Source organism: Suncus etruscus, chromosome 3 (genome assembly GCF_024139225.1).
Source record: "Suncus etruscus isolate mSunEtr1 chromosome 3, mSunEtr1.pri.cur, whole genome shotgun sequence".
NCBI lineage: Eukaryota > Metazoa > Chordata > Mammalia > Eulipotyphla > Soricidae > Suncus > Suncus etruscus.
Window position 1 is genome coordinate 56744740 of NC_064850.1, and position 27549 is coordinate 56772288.

The window sequence follows — 27549 nt, forward strand, 5'->3', positions numbered from 1 at the left end:
AATTAATATTACCTTTTAATACCATCCATATTATAGCAAAAAGCAGAAATTCTTATTATCTAACATGTGAATAGGATCTAATAGATAGAATAGTTTGTAAAGTTTTGTTGTTATTCTTGTTGTTGTTGTTCACTGCTCCTTTATGGTTGGGCATTAGGATTGTTTCCAGATTGTGTCTATTGTAAAGAGCTCTACAATTAATATATAGGTGTGTCTGTGTTTGCTACTTTTATTTTAAATGAGTCTTTTTGTGTTCTTGGGATAAATACTTAAGAGAAAAAAGTAGAACTGTATATGGTAGTTCTGCTTTTAGTTTTTTAAGAAATATCCATTCTGCTCTCACAAAGGCTGAACTAAATTATATTCATGTAGTCCGTGAAGTGGAGTCCCTTCTCTCTTCACCCTCACCAGTACCTGGGTATTTCTGGCCTTTCTATGTTACATCATTCTTTAAAGGATTAGGGCATATCTTCGTTTTGTTTTTACTTATATTTCCTTAATAATAATTGATGGTGACCTTTTTATGTGATTTTGGCCAACTTTGTGTCTTTTGGAGAGTAGTATTCAGCTTTCTTCCTATGTTTGGATGGAAATAGTGCACTGGGTATTTTTTTTTTTTGGTGGGGGGAGGATTCCACTGAATTTTACAATGGTTTTAAAAAATGTTAGGTGCTAGCCTTTTATAAGAATTATGTGTTGGACACATTCTCCTGTTCAGTAGGATGTCTTTGTTTTAATTATTTTTTCAAAGTATAGAAGCTATAATTAGAATACTTCACTAAAAAGAACATTGCAACAATAAAAGTAGCAAAGAGAAAAATTCAAAATAAGTAAGAACTTTATATAAAATTATTGTGCTAAATTATATTACCTTTTATCTATTTATTTTCTGAACTGGTAGAAATTTTCATAATTGTCTAAAATTATTCCTGAGATCTGGCTTAAAAATGGTTGAATTAAATTTGCTCCACTATTCCTTTCAAATAGCAACTTAAAGATTTGTATTCCTTTTTTATGTATTATAAATATAGTCATTGCATAGCATTTTTCCAATTGATGCAACTTACTTAACTCAGTGTGATTAAAAATAAAGTAAGGATAAACAGTTTATAAACAGACAAGATGCTTCTGAATGTTAGGCAAAGTACTTTGCAAACAGCATTTTAACACACACTACACACATTAACGTCCTTTTTGAAAAGTTCCTGTGGGAAATGACGGTGTCATTTGGTTCTATTAAAGCATCATTTGGTTACACAAACTTGAAAGAGAAGTTGCATTGTGGTAACTAGTCTTTATCTTAGAGACCAAGGGTAATTTTGCAAATTTGTAGTATCATTTCCCTAAACAACTCAGCACTGAATTGTATTTTAGTTCCTCAGTACTAGATTTTCACAGAGGAAGAAACACAGCTCTTGACTTCTTTTATATTTTTAAGCATTGCTGAACAAGTTGAAGGAAGTTTTTATGCTACCATGTTTAACTATGGAACAGTGTCAAGAAGGAAAGGATCTAACAAAAACTATGTCTCTTCAGTTTAGAGAGAGAAGATGGAAACATCATTGGTTCTCTTTTCTCAGTTAAATATGTGTGAATCAAGAGAAAAACCTTTTTTCAAGTTAATACATGGTTCAGCAAAAGAAGAAACCAGCAAAGAAGCCAAAATCAGGTAAGACTGCATTTCAAAAACCAGCCTGCATATTTAAAATCAGAATTTATGTTGAAACGGCATAGCACTTGTTTTTGAAACGTCCTTGAAATGTATGAAATACAATAGTGGTACCATATGATAGAATAAAAATGTCTATCAATTGGGAGCAACAATAGTTAAATCTAATGTGCTTTCATTAAAAACAGTGTTGCAGTTTTAATAACTAAAAAATAATCTTAAACAATACTGAAGACCATTTAAAAATCCTTGATGATCACTGAAGGAGAAGGAAAAAGATCATTCACATGTGTTGTCCTAATTCCTTCAGAAACATAATATTTAAACAATGTGCTTTTAAAAGTCATTTTGAGTGTGTGGGGAAGTGAAGACGGAGAGAAAAGGGGCATTCAGGTGATCACTGGTTCTAAACGTATTTGATATTTAGAGGGAGGGATTTCAAGTATTATCAAAATCTTCCTGACAAAATTGCTTTTCATTACAGAGCTAAAGAAAAAAGAAACAGGCTAAGTCTTCTTGTGCAGAAACTTGAGTTTCATGAAGAGACTCATCCCAGTAGATCTGGGCAATTGGCCCAAGAAACAAGGTGAAAATTTTTTAATTATTTGGGAGAGATATTGCTGATTCTATCTTTTAAAATTTTAAAAAGGGGGAAATTAGGGATTTCTATTTTATTAGGAATTAGACGATAATATAAGGGAGGTTAAAGATCTCATCCTAAAAATATGAAAATATTTGATAAAATTTAAACACTTTAATAGGTTAAATTAAAAAAATATAAAAATTTAGAGACCTCTAAAAATTATATACCAGTCAAGTTCAGTGAAATATTTTACTCCTTATAAACTGACAAAACTCATTAATGTAAGAGTTTTCATAATGTAATGATGTCACATAAAAGAACTATTCACCTCTTTTCTTAGTAATTGCTTAAATACACAATTTTTTTGTTTTGTTTTGTTTTTGGGCCACACTCGGCGTTGCTCAGGGGTTACTCCTGGATGTCTGCTCAGAAATAGCTCCTGGCAGGCACGGGTCACCATATGGGACACCGGGATTCGAACCAACCACCTTTGGTCATGGATCGGCTGCTTGCAAGGGAAATGCCGTTGTGCTATCTCTCCGGGTCCACACTTAAAATTTTTTAAAGCAAGTAAAACAGGAAAAAAGTTGTTTTGCAATAAACAAACATTTTTTAATTTAGCTGAAAGTAGAAAAAGCATACATTGATATAATGCAAGTTTTTCTAAATCTAAAATATGATAGATAAGGGCCTGAAGACAATAAAAGGGTTAAGGTCTTGAACTTGAATGTGTCTGATCTATATGATTCTCTGACCTCTCCCAGGAGTGATCTGGTGTACCACTAACCATGCCCCTCCCCCCAAAAAAAAGAAAAGAAAAGAAACTACGACCAAAATAAAACCAAGGCAAATATAAGCAACTTCTAAATGATCATCTCTAACATATCTGTATAATGAATAAAGTTTTATAGTTCCCACTTCCTTAATGCTTTACTAGTTAAACTTCCTTCTAAAGAATTTGCAGCATATTGTGGTAAGAGTGTCAAGGAAATTGCGGTTTAAACAAATTTGAAAGACAGTTTCAGTTTAGTTCGTTTAAGTTCTTCTATTTGCTGAATTGAGAAATATATTTGACCAATTTTTTCCAGGTAGCTGTGTGTGCTTTTTGACCTAACATATAAGTAGTTTCTTTTTTAAAAAATAAATAAAATAATTCACACATTTATGAACCATTCTTTAATTATATTTTGTGGCATCACTTGATAGGTGAATTCTGAAAGTAACATGACCAATGATTTAAAATTGCTAATATAAGTACAACTTCATTATGTGACAATCAAAAGGGAAGGCATGTAAAACATGAGTAAAGAGAATAGAAATATAGTATTTGCCAGAGCAGATTCCCAAGCAGACTTTCCACACAATCCATTATAAAACATTTTATCACATCAACAGAATTTCCCCTGAAGAAGCAATGATGTGGGGTGAATCATTTGAGAAGCTGCTTTCCAATAAAGGTTGGTATCAACTTTTCCAAATATTTTCTTTTTTACTGGACACTTATGTAAAGGATGTATAGGATTAATTAGACACTATGGACTGCCATCAAAAAGTTTGAGTATTAGAAACAATTGAATATTAAAATGATGAGCAATTAGAAAATGTTTAAATATTTTTCTTTTAAGAATTACTTATTGTGGATGAAATATAAATATATGCTACAGTTAATAGAATTTTTTTTTCCTTTTAAGGTTTTATTATTTATTTTTCTTTTGGGGGGGGCACACCTGGTGACCATTGATGCTCAGGTTACTCCAGGCTATGCACTCAGAAGTCGCTCCTATCTTGGGGGACCATATGGGACTCTTGGGATCAAACCAGGTCCATCCTTGGTCAGCTGCGTGCAAGGCAAATGCCCTACCGCTGTGTCATAGCTCCAGCCCCATCCTTTTAAGGTTTTCAATGAGTTAATTTAACTAAGATCCTGATCTTTATTTTATTGTGAAGTGTTCTAAAACCTAAAATAGCTCTTAAGCTCTGCATTTATAGAAAATCTTCATGAAAATACATAAAACTTTAATATACTGCAAATACTCTACTGTTTATATTCATCACCTACCCAAAGCAGAATTCTGCAGACAGGGAGAGAATTTGCTAGGTGTTTAAGGAGGAACTTGGTAGATGGGCTGGAAGGTTGATGAGGTAGATGAGCTCTGGTTTTCCACTTTGCAGTGGGAGGAATGGCACCTTTGCTGTATCTGCTGGAACCACTTACTTTAAGGTCACTGTATCTGTTCCTCTTCATTCAGCCTTAATTTCTTTCAGGCAACAATAATGACAAACTGAGCTGACTATATGCAGACACAGTGTAATCTTCAATGTAATATACACAGAATTTGACATAGTCATGCTTAAGAGACAACATTACTGTCATTACCAAAAATCACCATTTCCTCCCGTCCGAAGTTTATTGCACCTCAAGTTGTGCCTGTGCTCTATCTTCCAATAGCAAGAAGGGTTATTTTTGCCTGAAGCCCAAAACTTATAATTTAAACCCCAGCACTGACCTCCATTTGGTGAAACACCAACTGTTCTTGTTTGGTCTCATCTTCCTGCTGTACTTTCTTTTGCTCATTGTCTTTCTCTAAGCTCTTGTTTCCCTGAAGTGACATTGTATTTTGGCAGATTATCCCTGAAAACTTCCCTTTATTTTCCTATGGAAATAGACTGCTTTTGAGTTGTAACATTCACTGAGAAAGTCAAGTGACTCAAAAACATCAAGGGTTTAAATTAAGGCAAGGATGCAGTCAAAGAAGATGGAAGTCATAGGAAGAGAGAAAAGTTTAGCAGGAAATAAAAAGAAAACTGTTTCTCCTTCCACAAGTCAGACTAATAGACCAGAAGTACCTAAGAGTTTCATTACCATTATCTAATAATTTCTTTTTTTTTTTTTAAATATGGAACGCTTCATGAATTTGCGTGTCATCCTTGTGCTGGGGCCATGCTAATCTTCTCTGTATCGTTCCAATTTTAGTATATGTGCTGCCGAAGCGAGCACATCTAATAATTTCTTAACTATTTTTATCAAACATTTGTTGGGTCTGTCTTAATCTATAAGGTAGATATTATCTTATTTAAGGTATTTATCTCATATCAATATTAACTGATTACAACTTATAAAGTTTCCCTTCAAAATTCATTTTTTTCTAAATTTGTTTCTCTTTTCAAATTTCATTTTACTTTAAGCCTTTTGGAACATCTTGATATTTTTTACTTTCACTGTTCAAAGTACACAAAGAATTGTTTCTATTTTGTTTCTCTTTTTATCAATTGAACTTAATTAAAAGGGAATATGTCTTTTCAGATATGAATATCCAAACCCAAGACATTTTCTGGCAAATAGTAAGGGTTAGAGAAATAAACTGCATTTGTTGCTAAGAGAGAGTTAGTCTAGAGTTCCTTTGAGATTTGTGTTCTGGTTTGCTTCTTCAACATAATAGTGATATAATCTTAGTTAAGCTCCCTAATCACTCCAACTTTCCGCTTTCTCAACTGTAAATGGAGATAGTAATGTCTTTAACTCCAAGAGAACCAGGTTTCTCTTGTTGAATTGATGAATAAGAAACAAAGAACATTTGACACTACACACACTGAAATGGTTACTACTCTTACTGACAAAAATTTTCATCAGTGATTTAAATAATATTTCCTTATTTTCCAGTCCACTCCCAAACTGCATAAACACCGTTTATAAGATTAAATTCCAAATGAAAGAAATATATAATTGGATGTATTTCTTTAACTTAATAAGTTGGTATATAATAATTATATTATATTCTTATAACTCATTCAGGAAGAAGATTTGGCCAGGGTCATTAGCACTACAGAAAAATCTTCCCCCGGCTTTGTGCAATTTTTCTGACTTACAGGTACTTAAAACTTAATAGAAAAATGATGAATCCACAGCTTTTTTTCTTTTTGCTTGTGAAACTACCTATAAAATATTAACAATTTGGATTAGAGTGGTACCACAAATTAAAAAATGCAACAGTGATCCACTCGGTCAGTGCTCATAGTAAAATTGCCAGTTAAATTATGTTAAGTTTAGTTCCCCCAAAATTTACTATTATTTTGTAATTAATACACCAAATCAAAAAAATAGTCATTTAAAAGTATCTCTGCGGGGTTGGAGAGATAGCACAGTGGTAGGGCATTTGCCTTGTATACGGCTGACCCAGGAGGAACCTGGTTTGAGTCCCAGCATCCCATATTGTCCCCCAGCCTGCCAGTAGAGATTTCTGAGTGCAGAGCCAAGAGTAATCCCTGAGCGCTGCTGGATGTGGCCCCAAAACTAATCAAGCAATCAATATAGTTTTTAAAAAATATAAAAATAAAAACAGATCTGGTTTCAAATGATAAAACTTATTTTATTTCTATTGATTGAACTAAGGCAAGAATGGGGATACACTGATACTCAGGTACCTATACTCAAGCAAGCATTCACACACATCCAAATTAATATGTACATACTTCAAGGAAAAACTTGCTTTTTATTAATTTGCATACTAAAAAGCAACATTTATGAAAGAAAGGTAGAATCTGATGCATATACTATGGATTAGCTATAAAACTGTTAGAAATATAAAAGAGAACTCAGGATGAAGAAAATATATTTGGGGAAGAAATTTAATGAAGGTAGTGATTAATTGAATGTACATTTATGTTTTAAAGTGATGATAAAAAATAAGAGATCAAGAAAAATAATAAGACAAATACCCAGTTTTAATCCTTATTAGCCCCTTTATAAAAGAAAAATTGAGATGGAAGAACAAGATTTGTGAGGCCTTAAACAGGTTAGAGTTTAAAATTACTTAATTACTGGCAAGCCTTATAAATTTTGTAGGGATTTAATATGAAAAAACAATTGATTAAGGAAGAGATCTGTTAACCACTTTCATTGATTAATATCAGATGGTATGGAAAATAATGTTACTTATTTTTGTTTGTTCTTTGGACCATACCCAAAAGCTCTCTGGAGTTACTTTTGGTTTTGTTCCCAGAAATCACTATGGTAGGCTCAAGGGATCATATAGGAAACCAGGGATCCAACCTGTGTCAGCCACATGCAAGGCAAATGTCATTGCTGTGCTATCACTCTGACCTCAAGAATGTTACTTTGAATAAAAGAAATTTCTATAGAAAAACACAATCTTTTTAACCATTACACCATTATTTATTTTAATAGGTAGCCTTCAAATGAGTCATTACAAATAATTCTAGTCTAACATTTTCATTAAAGACTACATGGACATTTTTACAACCTGAATTTATTTTACATTCTGATTTCTAGTAAGTTTAATTCTGATAACAATTTATAGTAGGAAATATATAAAACAGTCATTGGATACACTTTATTAAAATTATGCATGGATTGAACTGAAAAATACATATTAATGTTGTTGAGTAAAAAGGATAGAAGGAAATGTGTACTTCTCTTTAGGGAAGGAAGTGAACATTTCTCATACTTTTCACCTTGTGGCTTTTCAAGTTGCCGATTTACAACTACCATTTCACACGGGATTATCATCTCTGTGTTATTTCCAAGTTAGACTTCTCAAACTGACCCATTACAAATACGGAGTTTCTTAATATTTCTCTTAAAATAAAAGTAAAATTCAACCTAAAAAAATGGATCATGTAAATAAATCATTATCATTAAAATAATGAGTTTTCTGCAGCAGGTCAAAAGTTATGAAACCAGCTCTAAAGAAGAAACAATGCAATTTAGTGTTTAGGATACTATACTGTACTTGGATTTCTAACTTCAGAGTTTCTTAACTTTTTGTTTCATTTGGTTTCTTGGCATCAGAAAAATACTCCAACAGATGCCAGAGTTTCAATTTAGAAACATGCAATTACAAGCATTTCATATTTGTATGACACATTGAGCCAGCTTCTTCCAGTGTGAATTCTAATCCCAGGTTCTATGCGGCACTTTTGGCAGCTGCATTCACCACTGCTGCCTTCTAAAGGACTATTCTGCAAGTAACTGCCTCTGTGTGAGAAATGGTTCCATTGTGACCCGACTCAATGCAGCTGCCCAAAGTAATGAAACAGAAAAAATGTAATGGGCGTGGATTAATCTCACACAACAGTGTATATTACTTTAAAAAATATAATGGACTCCAAATTTTAAATAAATGATCCACTTTCTCACTTATTAGCTCATTTCTTAAATCAGCATTTATTTTTATCTATATTTAAATTTTTCAAAAATATATTTATTGGGAGCACTTTTTACTTATGGTCCCTGACCTAAATATGAGTGCTGTGGTTTTTGTTTTCAATGTCTTTATCAAACTCAAGATTAACCAGGGTATCAAAGGATTTTGCATAGTATTCCAGAGGACAAATGCTGGAAAAGTGTAAACTAATGTCTTGTGAATTAGAGATGGAATAGTTCCAATAAAGGCACATAGTATTATGCTGATACCTTAGTAAACACTTGAATTTATAGTTAGCATTGTTGCACTTTTAATATGTAATACAGTCTTCATCTCTATTGTAGGTATTTTATAAATAAGATATAAATGAAATATTTTAATACATTTTAATAAATTTTATAATTTTACTAAATTTAATACATATTTTTAATTTTTAATTATATTTATTCAAACACCATAATTACAAACAAGATTGCAGTTGTATGATTACAGTCATGTAAAGAACACCCCCCTTCACCAGTGCAAGATTCCCACCACCAATTTCTCAGATCTCCCTCCTCTCACCCCACCCACACCTGTACTCCAGACAGGTTTTCTACTTCCCTCATTCATTTACATTGTTATGATAGTTCTCAGTGTAGTTATTTCTCTAACTGTACAGCATTGTACAGATTTAACATGATTCCTCTAAAGATACCCATGACATTCTTCAAAGAAGTGGATAAAACACTTCTAAAATTCATTTGGAACTATAAACACCCTCAAATAGCTAAATATTTTTAATTTTTAATAGATAATAATTTTAATAAAGAAAACTATTCAGTTGCTTGACATATGGATGATACCTTTTAAATGTTGGTATAAAACTTATTATAGCTCATATTTATATGGGTCTTTAAAAATCATGACAATTATTTACTTATTTTAGTTTGGTGTTCAAAACTAATCAGTTCTCACCACAAATCAATTTTTTCCTTTTCTTTGAATAGAAATGAGAAAATGAGCCTTAATTTAATCTATTGTAATTATTTCACAATATGCTATATTACATGCTACACAATGTAAAAGTATACAAAAATATAAGTTAAACATAAAACTAGAGAAATATTTTTATGAAAAAGAAAAATTGATTAAGATGCTTTTACATAAAATAGATGAAGAATTAGAAATAAAAACAATTTCTTCTTTTCTAGGGTCAAAATAACTTTATTCTTAATTACAATAAAATATATTTAATTTCCTCTTTACAATCTCTGATATAGAGAGACTTTTTTCTCAATGTAAGATGTGTTTTATTGCATCAATTTTGCTTCAATGTCCATTTAAACAGAAAGAATAAAACAAGAGAGAACAAGCTAAAAATGCCTACATCATAAACAGAGCAATAATACTCAATTGTAGACTTTTAAAACCAGCAGAATACATTTGTAATTTTTTTTAATTTTTTATTTATTTGAGTTTGGGGCTATATCTATATGTGCTTACGCCTGGCCCTGTGCTTAGGGGTCAGTCACTGTTGGTGGCGGTCAGGGGATCACATGTAGTGCTGTGGATTTAACCCAGGTCTGTTACACACCAGGTAAGCTCCTTACCTGATGATCTATCTCTCAAGCCCCAAGCATTTTCTAAAAATTGAAATGTTCTGGGACCGTAGAGATAGCACATCAGTAAGGTATTTGCCTTGCACACAGGCAATGCAGGACAGACTGGTGGGTTCAAATTCTGGCATCCCATATGATCTCCCATGCCTGCCATGAGCGATTTCTAAGAAAAGAGCTAGGAGTAACCCCTGAGCGCCAATGGTTGTGACCCCTCCAAAAAACCTCTAAAGTAAAATTGAAATGTTCTTACAATCCGTAAGTTTTCTTACTTCCATTTGTGTCCTACTATGTAACCAATGAAGTTTTTAGAAATCTATGTCAAAGCAGCTACCAAGTAAATAACAAATTCCAGAACTGTTATAATAAAAACTACCCATTCTAGATGTAATTATTAGAAATAAATTGAGAATATAGATAGAATTTATATATATTATAATTTAATCTAACAAAAATTGATTAATAATTTGGGTCTTGAGGAAGAGAAACATTTTAGGGACAGGAGCGATAGCCTTGCACACAGCCAATCAGGGACAGACCCAATTTGATTCCCAGCATCCCATAAGATCCCCCAAACCTGTCAGGAGCGATTTCTGAGCAGAGCCAGGAGTAACCCCTGAATGCCGCTGTGTGTGACCCAAAAACCAAAAGAGAGAGACACAGAGAGAAAGAGACCATTTAGAAACTTGAAAGAGGAAGGAAGTATGAATATTGAGCAGTATTATCTCATCACAAAATATTCTTCAAGGAGAAAATGCTCAAACTCTTTGTTAACAGTACTGACCAGAATACGAATTCAAGCCAATTGATCTACAAATTGTTGTTTTGATGGGTTTTGCTTTTTACAGACCTAAATCTTGTACACATTTTAAATTCTTCAGTTTTGATTAAAGGGTAGAAATGCATGTTTGCCTTAATTCTTTGCTTCTTTTAAAGAAGGGAAAGGTGGAGTTGAGCTGAAAGTGTTAGTTTGAGACTAAAAGTCAAGCCAGAGATTAAACAAAAAAATCATCTTTTGGTCACATATGTGGAATGAAGTTTTCAAGCTATTGCCCAGTTGGTAACCAAATTACATTTATTCAACCTATTACCCAAATTTATTGATATAAGGTTCTTTAGTCACCCAAAATGCTTCAAAGGATGCAGAGATAAATTTCTCCATAGCTAAAGGTATGTGGCTTTGTGCAATAATGTTCTGTTCTATAATGCTATTTTTACAAGTTCAGACACTAAGGTACCTCTAGAGGGCGAAAGGAAGTTTTGGGGAAAAAAGCCAACAGGCGTACACTGTTGAAGAAGAAAATAGGAATCCCTGTGAGGACCTGCGTGATAACAAATATTGGTAAAATCAATATATCCAGCTCAATGTCGTCAAATGTTATTGTTGTACAGGTTTAAAAATATTTTTAAATGATACATCATCACCCTACTATAAATTATATGTTATATATTTATCAGATATTTGGGGAAAAAGCTTTCAAATTTTTTTTAAAGCAATCTATCAAAATACTTCAAAGGCTTATGAAAATAAGAGCAATTAAATAAAGGCCAGAGCTGTGGTACAAGCGGGTACAAGAGGTAAGGTAAGCGGTAAGCCCATGATAGCGTAGGTGGGACAAATGGTTCGATCCTTTGGCATTCCTCCCATATAGTCCCCCAAAGCCAGCAGTGATTTATGAGCACATAGCCAGGAGTAACTCCTGAGCTTCATTGGGTGTGGCCCCAAAAACAAACAAACAAAAAAAGAGCAATTGAATATCACACTGATTATTTTTATCTCCTCTCAATGTTTAGAATAAGTTGAGTCTTTCAGGAGCCAGGTGGCATTTGTCCTAAGGCAGTTGTGTTTGACAAGAAATCATCCTACTAATACCTAATGGTGGTAGACAAGTGCTGAGTTGCCTGTCAGCCTTACAATGTCTTTTCAAACTTTTGTGAGCCTGACCTTCATTTGTCATCCTGGGTTCTTTGCTAACATAACCATTCACATCTGGTGCTCAGTGAATTTAGCAAGAAAAAGAAATGGTAGCATCTGCTCATGCTCCATAAAAAAAAAACTCCAGTGGAGGAAGCAATAGGACAGAAAAGAAAGGCAGAGCTATTGTTTTTGAAACAAAGTTTCTGGAACATGAACATATTAAATAAAATACATTTTAAATGGCATTTTATATAGCAAAAATTATGTTCAACTCAGATAGAAATAAATGGCAATACATAAAAGTTTAAGATAAGGATGGTATTTTTCATTCTTGTTACTGTTATGAATCAGCACAATTTTAAGAACAAATTTTCTTATAGTTGACTAAATTGGGAGACACACATCTCCTACCCCCAAACAAGGGGTTGCCACTGTCCTTTCTGAAAAGTGAGGGGAGGAATCCCTGTTCTGGTGGTTTGAGTTTTTGGTAGACTAAGTTCAAGGTAATTTTGAACCAGCTTTCTATTTTCTGCTGGCTATAAATTGAGGATCTCTCATTGTCTAAAAGCCACTCCATTCCCTTAGCTACTTTGATGTTCAAGTTCACCAACATGCTTTCTATCCCATTTAATCACTTATATCTTTTGTGCCATTATCTGCCTCCCTCTACCTCTTAAATTTTATTTTTAATTCAGGTAACATTGATTTATAGTTATAATTGTTGACTATTTATTAGCTATGCATTTTCACACCTCTGCAAGCATTTTCATATTGCCAAATACTAAAATTCTGTCACGTCTTTCCAATAAAGGGTTCTAATGAATCCTTTATGTTAGGGTTAGGATATGGGGTATTTCTCAAGCAACTGTTGTTTCTCTTCTGCTTATAAGAACTCATGGAATTAAACTGATTCTGTCTAAAATAATCTGATTTAATTTCTCCAAGTCAAGATTCTAATCTATCAATACACCTGAGAAATTTATTTTTTCCATAGAAAGTAACATCCACAAGTTCTGAGGATGAGAGATTGTATACCTTTATTATTATTATTATTATTATTATTATTATTATTATTATATAAAATATTTAAGCACCATGATTACAAGCATGATTGTAGTTGAGTTTCAGTTATAAATAGAACACCCACCTTCACCAGTGCAACATTCCCACCACCAGTGCCCTTCCCATCCCTGCCTGTATTCGAGACAGGCATTCTACTTCTCTCACTCATAAACATTGTCATGTTAGTTGTTAGTGTAGTTATCTTTGAGCTAGAAGTCTGTTACTCTGCTGGACACAGGAAATTGCCTTCTTGAAAATAAGGAAATGTACAAACGTTTTTTTTTAATTTAGAACTAAAACAACTAAAGTTATCTGACAGTTTTCCATATCTATAAAAATGAATATAGGACATTACAGCCATATTTCTACGACTGAATATGGTAATGGATCTAATAGCCTTCAAAACCTCCAAACAAAATATGAACACTGAGTTTTGATCATAATTCTACAAACAGACATTGATATCTCTTACAGACTATGAACTTGTTGAAATTAGTAGTTATTGACCACAAGAACAGACTTATGAGCAGTAAATATGGGAAAGGAAGGACCGGAGATATAGCATAGTGGTAGGGAGTTTGCCTTGCAAATGGCCAACCCAGGACAAACCTGGGCTTTATTTCTGGCATCTCATATGATCATCTGACCCAGGAGTAATTTCTGAGAGCAGAGCCAGGAGTAATCCCCGTGTGCCACAGGGTGTGGCCCCCAAAAAACCTATATACATATATATATAGACATATATATGTGTATATATATCAACCTACTTCATACACACATATATATAGAAAACGAGTATATGCAGAAGTAGGCTGGCTGATCAAATGATTTATCATTTCATTTCACCTATATTTTCAGGAATAATGATATTTTGTTTCTTTTAAAATATATTTTCACAGTTAAGTGTTTTACATTTTGATTAGAATCTTACATAAAAGATGTAAACTGTCTTTCTTGTTCTTAGTCTATATTTTAGACTAAGGACTAAATATTTGGATATTTATTTGTTATATTTTATATGCCTCTTCAAAGAAAAATTGAAATAATTATTCATTCATAGTTATCTATGTAATATATGTATTATGTCCATGTAATATACAAATATATATCCTTATTCTTTTGTAGAATTCACTAAATTTGATTAGAAAGGGAATATTTATCAAATAATTATATATTTTAATTAAATTATCACTATAATATTTTTGTTTTCAGTGCAATTTTCAGCAGTTTGCGATTTTTTTCAACAATTTTATCATAAAATTTAATGTTTTATTGGTATAAATAATCCATGATATTTACTATCTATATTCAAAATATCTATAATGTCACTGATGTAGACTTGTTTTACTTTTTATAAATCATATTAAAATACTACCTCATCAATATTTTCAAAGACAAGACTTTATTTTGTTAATTGTTTCTATGATTTGTTTAATTTTATATATTTTTATTTACTATTGTTTTAATTTACCCTTGGCTTTCAAATTTATTTATTTATTTTTGTTTGTTTGTTTTGTTTGTTTTGGGGCCACACCCAGCGGTGTTCAGGGGTAACGCCTGGCTCTGTGCTCAGTAATCCTTCCTGGCACGCTCCAGGAACCATATATGAAGGATGCTATTGATCAAACCTAGCTTAGTCCTACGTCTGCCACATGCAAGGCAAATGCATTAATCACAGTGCTATTGCTCCGGTTCCAGTTTTCAAATTTCTTTAAGTGAAACCTTGGATTTTGATTTCTGTACCCTTTTCTAGCTTACTCACACAATAAGTTTTACGTTCTTGCTTAAACCACCAAGTTGAATTACTGGACTTTTATTATAATTAAATATTAATATTTTCTCATTTCTCTTGTGATTCTTTGACCTATGTAAATACACTGTTTTATTTTCAAGTGTTTGGGGGTTTTATAGCTATTTCATGTGCAGTAAAATTTTATGGCTATCAGGGGTCTCAAACTCGCGGCCCTCAGGCCACTTGCGGCCCTCCGTACAACATTTTGTGGCCCTGCCCTGGAGGAATCTTTTTCTGTTTTGTTTTGTTTTGTTTTAGTTGTTTGGGTCACACCCCCCAGTGTTCAAGGCTTACTACTGACTTTGCACTCAAGGATCACCCGACTTTGTCTCCTGTGGCCCCCAGGTAAATTGAGTTTGAGACTCCTGCTAGATACTATTTTTTAGAATAACTCTATTTGAAATTTTCATCTAACATCCTAACATGTGTTACATCTTGGATCAGGATCAATCATCCTTGCATACTTTAAAATATCTGTTAATTTATTTTATAATTTAAATAATGTTGATTTGATTAAAATGTGTTTTTATATTATCATTTATATTCTACTTGTTCTATAAATTTAGAAAGAAGCATACTTAAAATGTAAAATTTTACTGACTGTGAAGTTTCTGCCATCTTTAATATGTTATCACACTTATTCAATGATTTTTTTCTTTGCTTTCATTGGGGTGGGTACAACATCTGACTCTGCACTCAGGAATCACTCCTATGATACTCCAGTGACTATACGGGATGCTCAGGATCAAACCAAGGGTTGGTTGCATGCAAGGCAACAGCTTTACTATCTCTGCTCCTCAATGACTTTTTTTTGTTTGTTTGTTTTTGGGTCACATCCGGCAGCGCTCAGAGGTTGCTCCTGGCTCCTAGCTCTACACTCAGAAATCACTTCTGGCAGGCTCGGGGGACCATATAGGATGCCGGAATTCAAACCACCGTCCTCCTACATGCAAGGCAAATGCTTTACCTATGCTATCTCTCCGGCCTCTCCCCATTGACTTTTTAACTCAGAGATTTTCCATCTCATATTTAGAGTAGCCAATTGGCTATTTTAATATAATTTTGACTTCTCAACTAAGTTTTTACATTTCTTAGCTCAATATGTATTCTTTAAATTTTACACTCTTCAACATCCTAATAATTGCTTTCAAAGTAGTCTTACCTGGTAGTTACAATATTGTGGAGCCTAGTGATCTATATCTATATATAAACATTGTAATTTTTTAGCTATAATATTGAAATTTTATTTGCAATATTGCACTTTATTGCAATATGCATATGTTGTTTCTTTGGGGAAGAGTTTGAGTCACATTGAGTGGTGCCTGGATTTGCCTGGCTCTGCACTCAGAAATTACTCCTGGTGAGGCACAGGGGCCACATGTGATCTGAGAACCAACCTAGCTTAGCTTCATGCAAGGCAAGCAACCTACCTCTATACCATTTCTCTCTATCCCCTATTGTTTTTCTCTAAAGAGTATAAATAGAATTTGTGGCAGTCAGTTAAATTATTGACATAATTCTTGATTCTATCTGGCCAGTTTCAATTTTAGACTTTTTACCAGCTCTTTTAGGTTTTTTACTAGCAAATTATTTTAGATATAGTACATATACCCCAAAAGATTACTTTTTTTGATAACTCTACTTTTGCTGTGCCAGAATCCCAAGTACCCAAGTTCTGTGAGTACTCCCATAATTCCAGTTATCTTTATCCCCATGGTAGCTTTTCTTTTCTTCTTGGCTTTCCACTTCTTGACTAGGCCACTGTCAAAGATCTGCAAAGAACCTGGATATAGATTTTAAATCCTTCCTACATGCTTCTCATTTTTTCTGTATTTTGTCCCACAAATTCCTTATCACTCAATTTACTTTCGTTTTTGGTAACATCCAGCTATGTTCTGAATTTACTCTTTACTGTACCCAGAAATCACTCTTGGTGGGGCTCAGGGTTTGATATGGTGAAAAATCCACATTTGTTATGCAAGGCAAGCCCCTACTTGCTAGTACCAACTCTTTGGTCTCTAATTAATTTCTTGTAACTTTTCTTCCTTATAAGCCTCAAGTTAAGATTTTTTTTAATTATTTTAGTTCTATTAGTTCCAGTCTTATAGTATCCTAGTTAGAAAGTAAAAGCAGGGTTGTTATTTAAGCCCAGGTTCTCCCTTGAACACCTATTTTTCTTGCTTGCTTTTTCCACATTGGAGAAATCATGTTTTCTTTTAAATTTGTACGCCTATCTTTCTCTCCCTTCATGTATTTATAAAAAAATTCTATTCAATGAAAACTTTCTTGCTTCATTAAAAACAAAATCAAAGCAAATCTATGAATATTAGGAATGTACACTAGAAATTAGAAATATATGTTGAGAGAGCCACAACAATATTCATCAGGGGTCAGTGTGCCTGCAGGAATATTTGTCAGCTAATTTGCTGTACACAGATTGGCATTTGTTACAGATTTCAATCTTGCCAGTTTGGAATCGTGTTAGTATGCCAAGAAGGACTTAACACTCAGAAGTCTCACATTAGCAAAAGTTAGGAGGCTGAATTCCAACTTAACATAGATTCAGTAATAAACTAGCATTAGTAACCATCTCTCCCTTTGGGTTTACCACATGAAGCAGCCAAATCATAATACAAATTTTGCTTGATATTCTTGAAAAGTCAGATAGGATTGACTTATGAGCTACTACACTATAAATTTTACATACTTGTTGCCATATTGTCAAAGGATAAGTATCACTGGTTATTTTTAGTAAAAGCCCAGCATGAGAAATGTGACTACATCCCAAATCCACACTTTAATCCTGTGCTAAAATTATGAATGCATGTTTACTGGGATTTCTATGAGTTATATATGCATATATGCCAGGATTTCTATAGATAAGATGTATATATGTAGGCTGGAGTTTCTATGGATTCATGGCAGGCTTGTGAGTTAATTTATTATATAGGTAACATTTTGGGAAGGTTTGAAGGAAAAAAAAATGAATTTAGTTGGGATAATTTAGTTGTGATCATTTTTCTGTGGGATAAAAAAATGGAAAAAATTACCAGATCATAGGAGTTTGTAAAGCTCCATGAATAGCTCAAGGCTGAAAATGAAGTCAGAATTATCTGAAAATGTTTGAAGTATCTGAGAACGAGGGTTATTAACCAAGAAAATGTCTTAAAGAGGAGGATAAAATAAAATAGCATAAATTGACTATTCAGAGGAGCAATAGAAGTGTTAAAAGAAAACTCAAGACTTGAGATGGCATTAGAGAAAATTAGACATATCTTATCTGTGCCTCTTGCCATAAAGGGAAGTAACATATGGACTGGAAAAAGTTTTCACGGAAAGTAACAGTCAGTCATTTTTGTAAAAATGATTTAAGTAAGATGCTATACAGAAAGCACCCTGTATGCATGCTTCTCATTCTTTCACTATATTTTCCCACAAATTCCTAATCATTCAATTTACTTTTGCTTTTTGGCCATACCCAGCTGTGTTCTGGGTTTACCTTGACTGTGCTTGGAGATCACTGGGGAAAGTAAATGAGGGAAACAGACTAAGAAACCAAATGTACTCAAAAACTATATGTTTGTATCAGTGATAATAAGAATCTTTGGATTCAAGTAAAAGTTTTTTTTTATTTTCACAAAAGGATTAGAATACTTTAAGGATATAAACATTTAACTAAAAATATTGCTTACCAAGATTATAATTATAGAGAGTGAGTAAAAGAGGAGGTCTAGCACTTGCTTTGTACATGCCAGCATGTTACCTTCAAATACTGGCAACCTGATTAAAGTACACTGGGACATAAAGAAAAATGCAAGTTTCCTTAACAATGTTAGAAGAGATAAAAGGAGAATGTAGAAGCAAAAAGAGAGAAAAATATAAAAAACATTTCCCAGTTAGCAACACATTTAACTAGGGAACAGAATTTATGCCAATTTAAGCAACTACAGAATATGATCAGAATTAGTTTAGGAATATTAGGACTGATGGTACTCTAGAGTTATAGGCAAAAAAGTACTTTAAAAGTGGGGAATGGGGTCAATGTTATCAAATGTTTAAGAGAAAAATTCAGACAGATCCTGAGAATCCCCCTGTATAACAAATGATAGCAGAAAGAGCAAATAGTTATAACTAAAGAGTAAGACAAATGTAATTAAATATTACCCCCAAAAGTCATTTATATTTGGTTCTGGAATGATATTACAGTGGGTCTTGCATGAGGTCAACTCATCCTCAACTCCTGGCACAACATATGGTCCCCCCATGTTCTACCAGGGATGATATGTGATCATGGAGCCAGGAGTAAGCCCTGCACACCAAAGAGCATGGACCTAATATAAAACAAAAACAGAAAAATCATTCTCATATATGCAAATCAAAATTGGGCCCAAGATATTTCTTTTTTTGAATGTTCCTAAGCTGAATTATTTTATATTACAACTACAACATGACAAAATTCCTTTCTATTACAACTACAACATAGCCAAATAAACTTACTTCTGGAGACTAATCACAGAGAAATATCTATTTGTGTTTACATTTATAAAAATCTAGACATACATATTAGGATAAAGAGTTAGTAAAGGAGGAGGTCTAGCACTTACTTTGTACATGCCAACTCAGGTTTGAAATTCTGGAACCACATATGTTCTCCTAAAGCCCTGAGAATCACCAGGAGTGATCTCTGACCACAGAGCCAAGAGTGTGCTTTGAGCACTTCTGGATGTGACCAAACCCTCCAAATATGTTTGTGTATTGCATCTAAAGGGTAAAAATTAAAACAATGTGAATTCTTAGATGTAATACATTTTTCCATATGCCTCAAAGCAAAAATTCATACCTATTTCTACAGGTCATATATTCTACTTTGAGAATTGTATTACATGATTCAAATTTTTTTTCTTCTCTTGGACATTTTCCTAAGGAAAGAAAATAATATTTTATTAAAACTGATTTAAATAATACTCATGAAATATTTTAAATGTTGTAAATTTACAAATACCAATATATGATTTTATAATAGGAATAGCATGTTTATTAATCTTAATATTTTGGTTGGTTTCTGAACAATTTGTTGAGTAATAATATTTTACTTCTATATGACCAATAAAAGTATTTATTTAAGAAAAAGGAAAATTAAAACAATGAGTGACATTTTCATGTCCTAGAAAGTACTAAATTAATAAAAATAAATAAAATGTTGATTATGCATCTATGCATCTACATGGGTGGATCTCCAGAATGACACCTCCAGGACATTATCCTGAGAAAAAAAAGTCATCCCAAACAATATGATTTATACTATGATTCCATTTATATGAGCTTTCTGGAATACACAAAATTTTAGCATTGAAAACATATTAGTGTCTCTAAAGTTTAAGAAAATATTAGGTGTGCAAGAAACATGATTGTAGATGTAATAAAAAATAAATTATAAATATTTATTTAAATAGATGAATCTCCAAAAATCATCAGAGCAAGTCATCCCAATCTGATTTTAATATGATTCTATTCATGTAATCTTCTTGAATTGATAACATTTTAGCAGTGAAGAACATATTAGAGATTCTCAGAGTTTATAGAAATATTGGATATACAAAAAATGGGATTATAGATGTAAAAGATTGATACCATCTAACCTTATAATCATGGAAATGTTCTGTACCTTTATTTTATCAAAATATTTATGCAGGTTGTTATAGTTAACTACATATTTTTATGTTAAATAGTTGGAACTTGGAAAAAGGATATATGAATCTCTATTATTTATTTATAACAATTTTCTCAAAATTATTACTTTTTAATATCTGAAAGTCAAAGCAACATCATAAATAGTTGAAAGAGCACAATTCTTAAAGTCAGACTGTGTTAGTCTTCCACATTTTAGCTCTGTAAAGATAACTCGACTGAGCCTTCAATAAAATAGGATCATGAATAACATTATAATTATTGCCAATATAGAACAGCAAAACCCATGTAGAATACTTATAATGTAACAGTCACTGTTTGAAGCATTTTGTATATTTTAACACATTGAAATATTTAAGCCCTATTAAGTAGGCATACTATTATCATATTACCATTAAATACTGAGAAACCTTGGTACAAAAAGGAAAAACCCTTTACTCAGAAAATAACACCTAAATGAGTATAAATTTGAACCTAGGCTACTTTCCCATGCTCCATTATGAATATTTTTAACACATCATGGGGCTTTTATTTGAGAAAAAGGCAAACATGAAAACCCCATATTTTAAGGAAATCTTTAAAGATTATAGATCGGAATGTTTATTACTAACAAATGCTAGCCCCCCTATTTTAATAAAACACTATGTACTCACTTGGGAAATATAGCTCAATTTCAATTTTTCAGTCCCTAGTGTTGTAAATTAAGTGGACCCAACATTCTTTCTTTTTCCTTCCTTGCTTTGACTTCAGGATGTGAAAGGCCTCTGCATTTTAAATTCAAATTCAAATCCTGCTTTCACTGAGGTCTTAACAACTAATAAGTCTGTGTGACTCTGGTGAATGAAGAAATGTGGTGAATAGAAGTAGGCCAACCATAGAGATAGATAGTCTTCATACAGAGAATTCCAGAGCCGTGGAATACTAAAATTAAAACCATGGTACACACACACACACACACACACACACACACACACACACACACACACACACACACACACACTCAAAGGCATCAAACTAGTGAAACCTCAGGGAAAGACATAGACAAAAGGATTCCAATGCTGTCTATTAAAGGCACTTTTCTTAGTCTTTTTGTGTGACAGTCTTATTTCAGTAAGAATGAAAGAGCTTTGGAAGCTATGAAGATAACACATTTCCAGGTCCCTCAGGGCTACAAGGCAACACATATGCTGCTGAGCTATCTGAGTAATCACTAGGATTACTGCAGTCAAACGTGCACACCACCTGATGCAGTATTTTATCATCACCATTTTGCAGTCCAATCTATCACTTCTTCTCTTGGTAGATGGATTGAGGACTTTCACCAGATTTCTTAAAACGGAATTCAGTGAGGAAAACATTGAATTTTGGGTGGCCTGTGAAGATTTCAAGAAAAGCAAAGACCCTCAACAAATTCTCCTTAAAGCAAAAGCAATATATGAAAAATTTATCCAGAGTGATGCTCCACAAGAGGTAAAGATGACCATGAAAATTTATAACAGTTTAAATTTTCTTTTCTTTTCTGTTCTTTTTTTTTTTTTGGTCTTGCTTTGTTTTGGGAATCCAACCAGTGATGCTCAGGGCTGACTCTTGGTGGACTCAGGGGAATGGAACATATGAAGTATCTGGAACACCCTAGATCTGATGTATGCAAAGCAAGCATCTTACCTGCTCTACTATCATTCTGGCTCCAACAGTTTGAGGTTCCTGTGAGAGAATCTAACTTAATCAAGTTTATTCTCTCATATATTCTTCCTGAAAGGATAGGGTTTTTGTGGAAGCAACAGCAATGGTTATTTACATAGATTTCTCCATAAAAATAGGATGCATTATAAAATAGTGCCTTAGCAGAAACTATAATTGAAGTTACTCATTAGGTTTATTTTTATTCTACAGTCTAGACTAAGAGTGAACACAACTAATCACAACATTTAAATTCACTCATTTATCATGCTAATCACCTTTGCACAGTCAGTGTCTCTAAGAAACTAAGAATTAATGTAAGTGATAGAGCAAAAGAAATCAAGAAGTTTATATCATGACCCATTTTAATGTTAGCTCATCTCCCTGTAGAAAATCTTGTTTGCCAGAAAATGAATACCTCACCTCAAGTTCTAAAAAAAATTTCCCTGTCAACAAGGCAAACTCGATATGACAATAGTTTAAAGGACAAAAAAATTGTCATATATTTTGATTTCTACAATATAAGATAATTTTTCATAAGATAGCTGTAGAACTGTAAAACTGGTATTTCTATATTGTTTTAAAAAGAGTTCATGTTTTACTAGTTCAGAATTTACCTATAAGTAAATATTGTTGCTGAGGTAACATTGTTTAAGTGTTTATTTCATTCCCTATGAAATTATTTTTTATTTTTTAGGATATCATAATTTGTATGTTTCATTGTACTATTTTCCCTAATATTGCTTATGCATTAAAAATATAATAGTTGTAGCTAACATGAAAGAAAAGAACCTCTTCCTTAAAAAAACTATTACCTTCTAAACTAAATATATGACATCACTTTGACAAAAGGCACTATAGAATTTTACGTCTTTAATATTATTACAATATATAATAAAAGATAATTAAGGTGATACCAAACCTCCAGAATAAAATCCCAAATATATTCTTTTTTTTTTTTTTTTTTGGTTTTGGTTTTGGGGCCACACCCGACAGGGCTACACCTGGCTCTGGGCACAGAAATCCTGGCTCGGGGGACCATATGGGATGCCCTGAATCAAACCCAGATCTGTCCTGGGTCTGCTGCTGTGTGCAAGGCAAATAAATGCCCTACTGCTGTGTTATCTCTCTGATCCCCCTAATATATCCTTAAGTTCACTATTTGATCTTACTCAGAAGAATTTTTCTGTGATGTTTTGTTTCCGTTCTGAAAATGAATTAAATCTAATCAATTCAATGGTATTTGCCATTACATTTTATTGTTCAAAATTAGTAGAAAGAGATAAAGAAAATAGGAAAAGAGAGAAACACCAACCCAAAGTAAATCATTGGATCACCTCATTGAATCACTGAAGGCATACAATGACTCACATGCTCTATGCCCACTTCGACAGTGGCTCATTTCTATATTATTTTTGGAAGGAGTTGAGTTATCAGATCGACTATGATCATGTTTTTTCAACTACCATCAGGTAAACCTTGATTTTCACACCAAAGAAGTCATTACTAAAGGCATCATTCAACCCACACTTCATTGTTTTGACGCCGCACAAAGCAGAGTATATCAGCTTATGGAGCAAGACAGTTACACGCGTTTCCTGAAATCTGACCTTTACTTAGACCTGGTAGAAGGAAGACCTCAAAGACCAACGAATCTTAGAAGACGATCTCGCTCATTTACCTGCAATGAATTTCAGGATGTTAAGTCAAATGTGTCCATTTGGTTCTAAAGAAAATTAAGTTTGCTTTATTAATGGCAAACTTCTGCTTCTAAGAACGTTAGAACAGCAAATAGATAATTTTAATAAGACATATGTGAAAAACATTTACAACTAATTTGAAACTTTATTTTAACAATTTATGCTGCATTTACCAATATATTCTATAAAACTTTTATTCTATTTATAAACATAAAACTGTATTAATAAAAAGGTATTAAAGACAAAAATAAAAAAGTGTAACATTAAGGTTAACCTACTGAAAACTTTGTCAAATATCTATTTGGCTTCTTTATAAATATAAACAATGTAATTTGTCTCAGCCCTTTTTTTTCTCTCTTACAGAAATTGTCTAGATTAAATTGGAGAGAATTGATACTTAAGCTTTGAGTTACTAATGGTTCTGGAAAGATATATATTATTTCTAAGAAGAGAATAAGAAGAAGAACTTTGGAAAGTGATTGACTTTCTTAAGCCAGTGTTCTCCCTTGAACATGTAAACATGTAGCTTTGCTTACTTGTCTTTTCATTCTTGAGAGACTCATGTATTATCCTACACATGCATTTCTCTCTTTATCTTCCCTCATGTTTTCCTAAGTTAATTTTGCTCAATAAACACACACACACACTCACACACACACACACACACACACACACACACACACACACACACACACAAATAACGTTTTGGAGAACTCATTTATCTTTCCAGAACTTCCAGTCTATACTTAGCCTAGTTTGAGCATAGAGAATGGGATCACATTTAGGTTCATTCCTAATGAGCATGGTTTCCATTTTATACAACAAAAAACATCAAGCAAAGATGCGTAGTTCAAGCTGAGGCTAAGTGAAACATCTCAACTATGAAAATACTTGCTACTAAAATAGTAGAAGATCAGTGCTTTCTATAATGTATATAACAGTCTTTTTCAGGACTAATAGGGCTTCCATTCTAGACTTTTAAAATTGGGGCAAAAATAGAAATGAGAAAAGAAAGAACTTAAATTTCTGTCATCTTGACACATAAACAGCAAGTATTCCCCATGAATCATCTTTTTTTTTCAAATATCATATGATAATTCAATAATCATGCCAATAGTTTTGCTGATAACTTTATATGTCTCAATGTTAGGGATATATTCTAGATGTATGTTTCAATGTCTATCTATAAATTTAAGCAATGGCTTTAGTAAATGTTATTTTAGTTGAAATATAAAGTACTAAAACTGTATATTACCTCTATTATAATAAATATCTTAATACCTTTATTCATATACTTAATATCTTTTTGGCTGCCAAATTTCTAATGATTATTTGTTATCTTCCATATTATTAAATATATGAATATTTCCTTTATGAAAATTGTATTATATGAGAATCATTGTAATGGCATTATCACTTATTATATAAATCTATGATATCTTTTAAATATGATAAAATGGATTTCCAAGATCAACTGAAAATGAATTTTAAGCTTTCTTTGGTTAATTTCCTTTGTCAGTTTTGTTTTTTTATTGGCAGTTAAGATGCAAACTTTCTAGTCTCCACAGAAAAATACTAGGCATATTAAAATACATTGTTCTATGAACACAGTTATATAGCTTTTACTCATTTGTAACACTTTTAAGATACATTCAAACTTCCATTTGAATTATAGAATGACACTTCAAAAATAATACCAGAATTTTTATTATTTTAATACTTTATATATTGTATATCGGTAGAGAAGATACTATCAAATAATGGGGCCAGAGGGATTGGACAGAGGCCAAAGTTCTTGCCTCACCTGTGGTCAACCTCAGAATCAAACCCAGCACCACATATGCTCCTCTGTGCGATGCCAGGAGTCAGACCTGAGCATAGACACAGGAGTAAGCCCTGAGCACCAAAATAAAGAGAAAGAACTATTAGAAAATTAAAGAAGTCAAGAGGAAAATATGCAGACATTACTGAGCAATGACTGAAGATGTTAAGTAGATCACCCACCTATTATCAGATACATAGCACCTGTTCTCTCTCAACACATGAAAATATTAAAATAGGATTACTCATTTTAGAAGGTTTAGAATTGCTCATTTCAGTACTCTGATGCTATTTCTTGAATCAGTTTAAAATATATGAAATCCTCTAAAGCACCTTTTGGTTTGTGTCCAGACAAAAAAACTGAGGCAAGAAGTATGGCTACTGGGGGAAATTTTAGAATAACAATTAGATGTAGTCTTGGTCAAAGAAGAGAGAACACTTTTATAGAAAATTTGAAAATCCATGAAAAAACTACATCAGAGAAAAATGTAATTCCTATTTTTGATAGGTCAGATATAGTAAACCATATGTCTTCATTAGATAATTTGAAGAATGTCATGAATTAGCTAATTTGGGGAATTTTGAAACCCCTAAATCAAAGATACTATCTTGACTCATATTTTGAACTTTTTTTTTTTCAGTTTTTGGCTTTTGGGCCACACTCTGTGACACACAGGGGTTACTCCAGGCTCCATACTCAGAAATCGCTCCTGGCTTGGGGGACCATATGGAATTCTGCAGGATTGAACCATGGTCTGTCCTAGGTTAGCACTTGCAAGGCAAACGCCCTATGGTCTATGGCTTGCACCACTGCTCTGGCCCTTGAACTCTATTTTCTTAAAACAAAACAAAACAAAACAAAACATACACATAGGGGACAGACTGTTAGTACAGCAGGTAGAGTGCTTGCATTAGACACAGCAGACATGGCTTCAATCCATAACATTACATATGGTAATTCCTTAGAGCCGGGAATAATCCCTGAGAACCACTGAATGTGTCCCCCCAAAAATACACACAGTATACCTACTTATTAAATAAATGTCATGCATTTTATAAAATGAACATAGAATTAATAAAAGAATATATTTTCATATACACATAATTTATTTAAGATTTAGTTTTTATATTGATAATATTCTTAAAATTTTTGCCTCACAAGCCAACCAGTTAGGATAGGTATTTTGTAATAAAAAACATAATTTTTTTTTGTTTTTTTTTTGGGGGGTGGTCACACCCGGCAGTGCTCAGGGGTTACTCCTGGCTCTATGCTCAGATATCGCTCCTGCAGGTTCGGGGGACCATATGGGATGCCAGGATTCGAACCACCATCCTTCTGCATGCAAGGCAAATGCCCTATCTTTATGCTATCTCTTATTTGGCATCCAAATGATATATATATATAAAAAAATAAAGAAAATTAGCATGTGTGATAAAGAAATGGCTTCTAAAATTAAAATTACCTACTATTTTTTTTTTTTGTTTTTGGGGGCCACACCCATTTGATGCTCAGGGGTTACATCCAGAAGGATGGTGGTTCAAATCCCAGAATCCCATCTGGTCCCCCATACCTGCCAGGAGTGATTTCTGAGTCCAGAGCTAGGAGTAACCCCTGAGTGCTGCCGGGTGTGTCCTAAAAACCAAAAAAAAAAAAAAAAAAAGAAAGAAAGAAAACAAAAGGTATAAATATAAAAACAAAGGATAAATATATTGCTCAAAAAACAAAATTATAATTTACCAAGAACTCTAATAGCAGTTTTTTAAATTCTAGCTTTCTAAAAATATATAGCAATGAAAAATCATGCTTAATTATCTTATAACTGAAAAACACACACATATATATAAAGAATAAATTAAAAGAAATTCTAATCTTT

At 32.8% G+C, this 27549-nt stretch overlaps 1 protein-coding gene and 1 non-coding gene across 2 annotated transcripts; one reads left to right on the forward strand and one right to left on the reverse strand.

Moving 5' to 3' along the window:
• Positions 1–1550: 1550 nt before the first annotated feature.
• RGS18 (regulator of G protein signaling 18) lies at positions 1551–23884 on the forward strand. Its single transcript, XM_049770771.1, has 5 exons — positions 1551–1669; positions 2154–2255; positions 3648–3709; positions 21778–21944; positions 23627–23884. The coding sequence occupies exons 1-5, from the start codon at positions 1551–1553 to the stop codon at positions 23882–23884; spliced, it is 708 nt and encodes a 235-aa protein (XP_049626728.1).
• Positions 5144–5250, reverse strand: LOC126005656 (U6 spliceosomal RNA). Its single transcript, XR_007494698.1, has one exon. It is a non-coding gene; the product is annotated as a U6 spliceosomal RNA (small nuclear RNA).
• Positions 23885–27549: the final 3665 nt, after the last annotated feature.

Coding starts and splice junctions, on each gene's coding strand:
- RGS18 (XM_049770771.1), top strand. CDS start 1,551: ATGGAAACATCATTGGTTCTCTTTTCTCAGTTAAATATGTGTGAATCA. Junction 2,256..3,647: donor CAATTGGCCCAAGAAACAAG/GTGAAAATTTTT, acceptor TCACATCAACAG/AATTTCCCCTGAAGAAGCAA. Junction 21,945..23,626: donor AGAGTGATGCTCCACAAGAG/GTAAAGATGACC, acceptor AACTACCATCAG/GTAAACCTTGATTTTCACAC.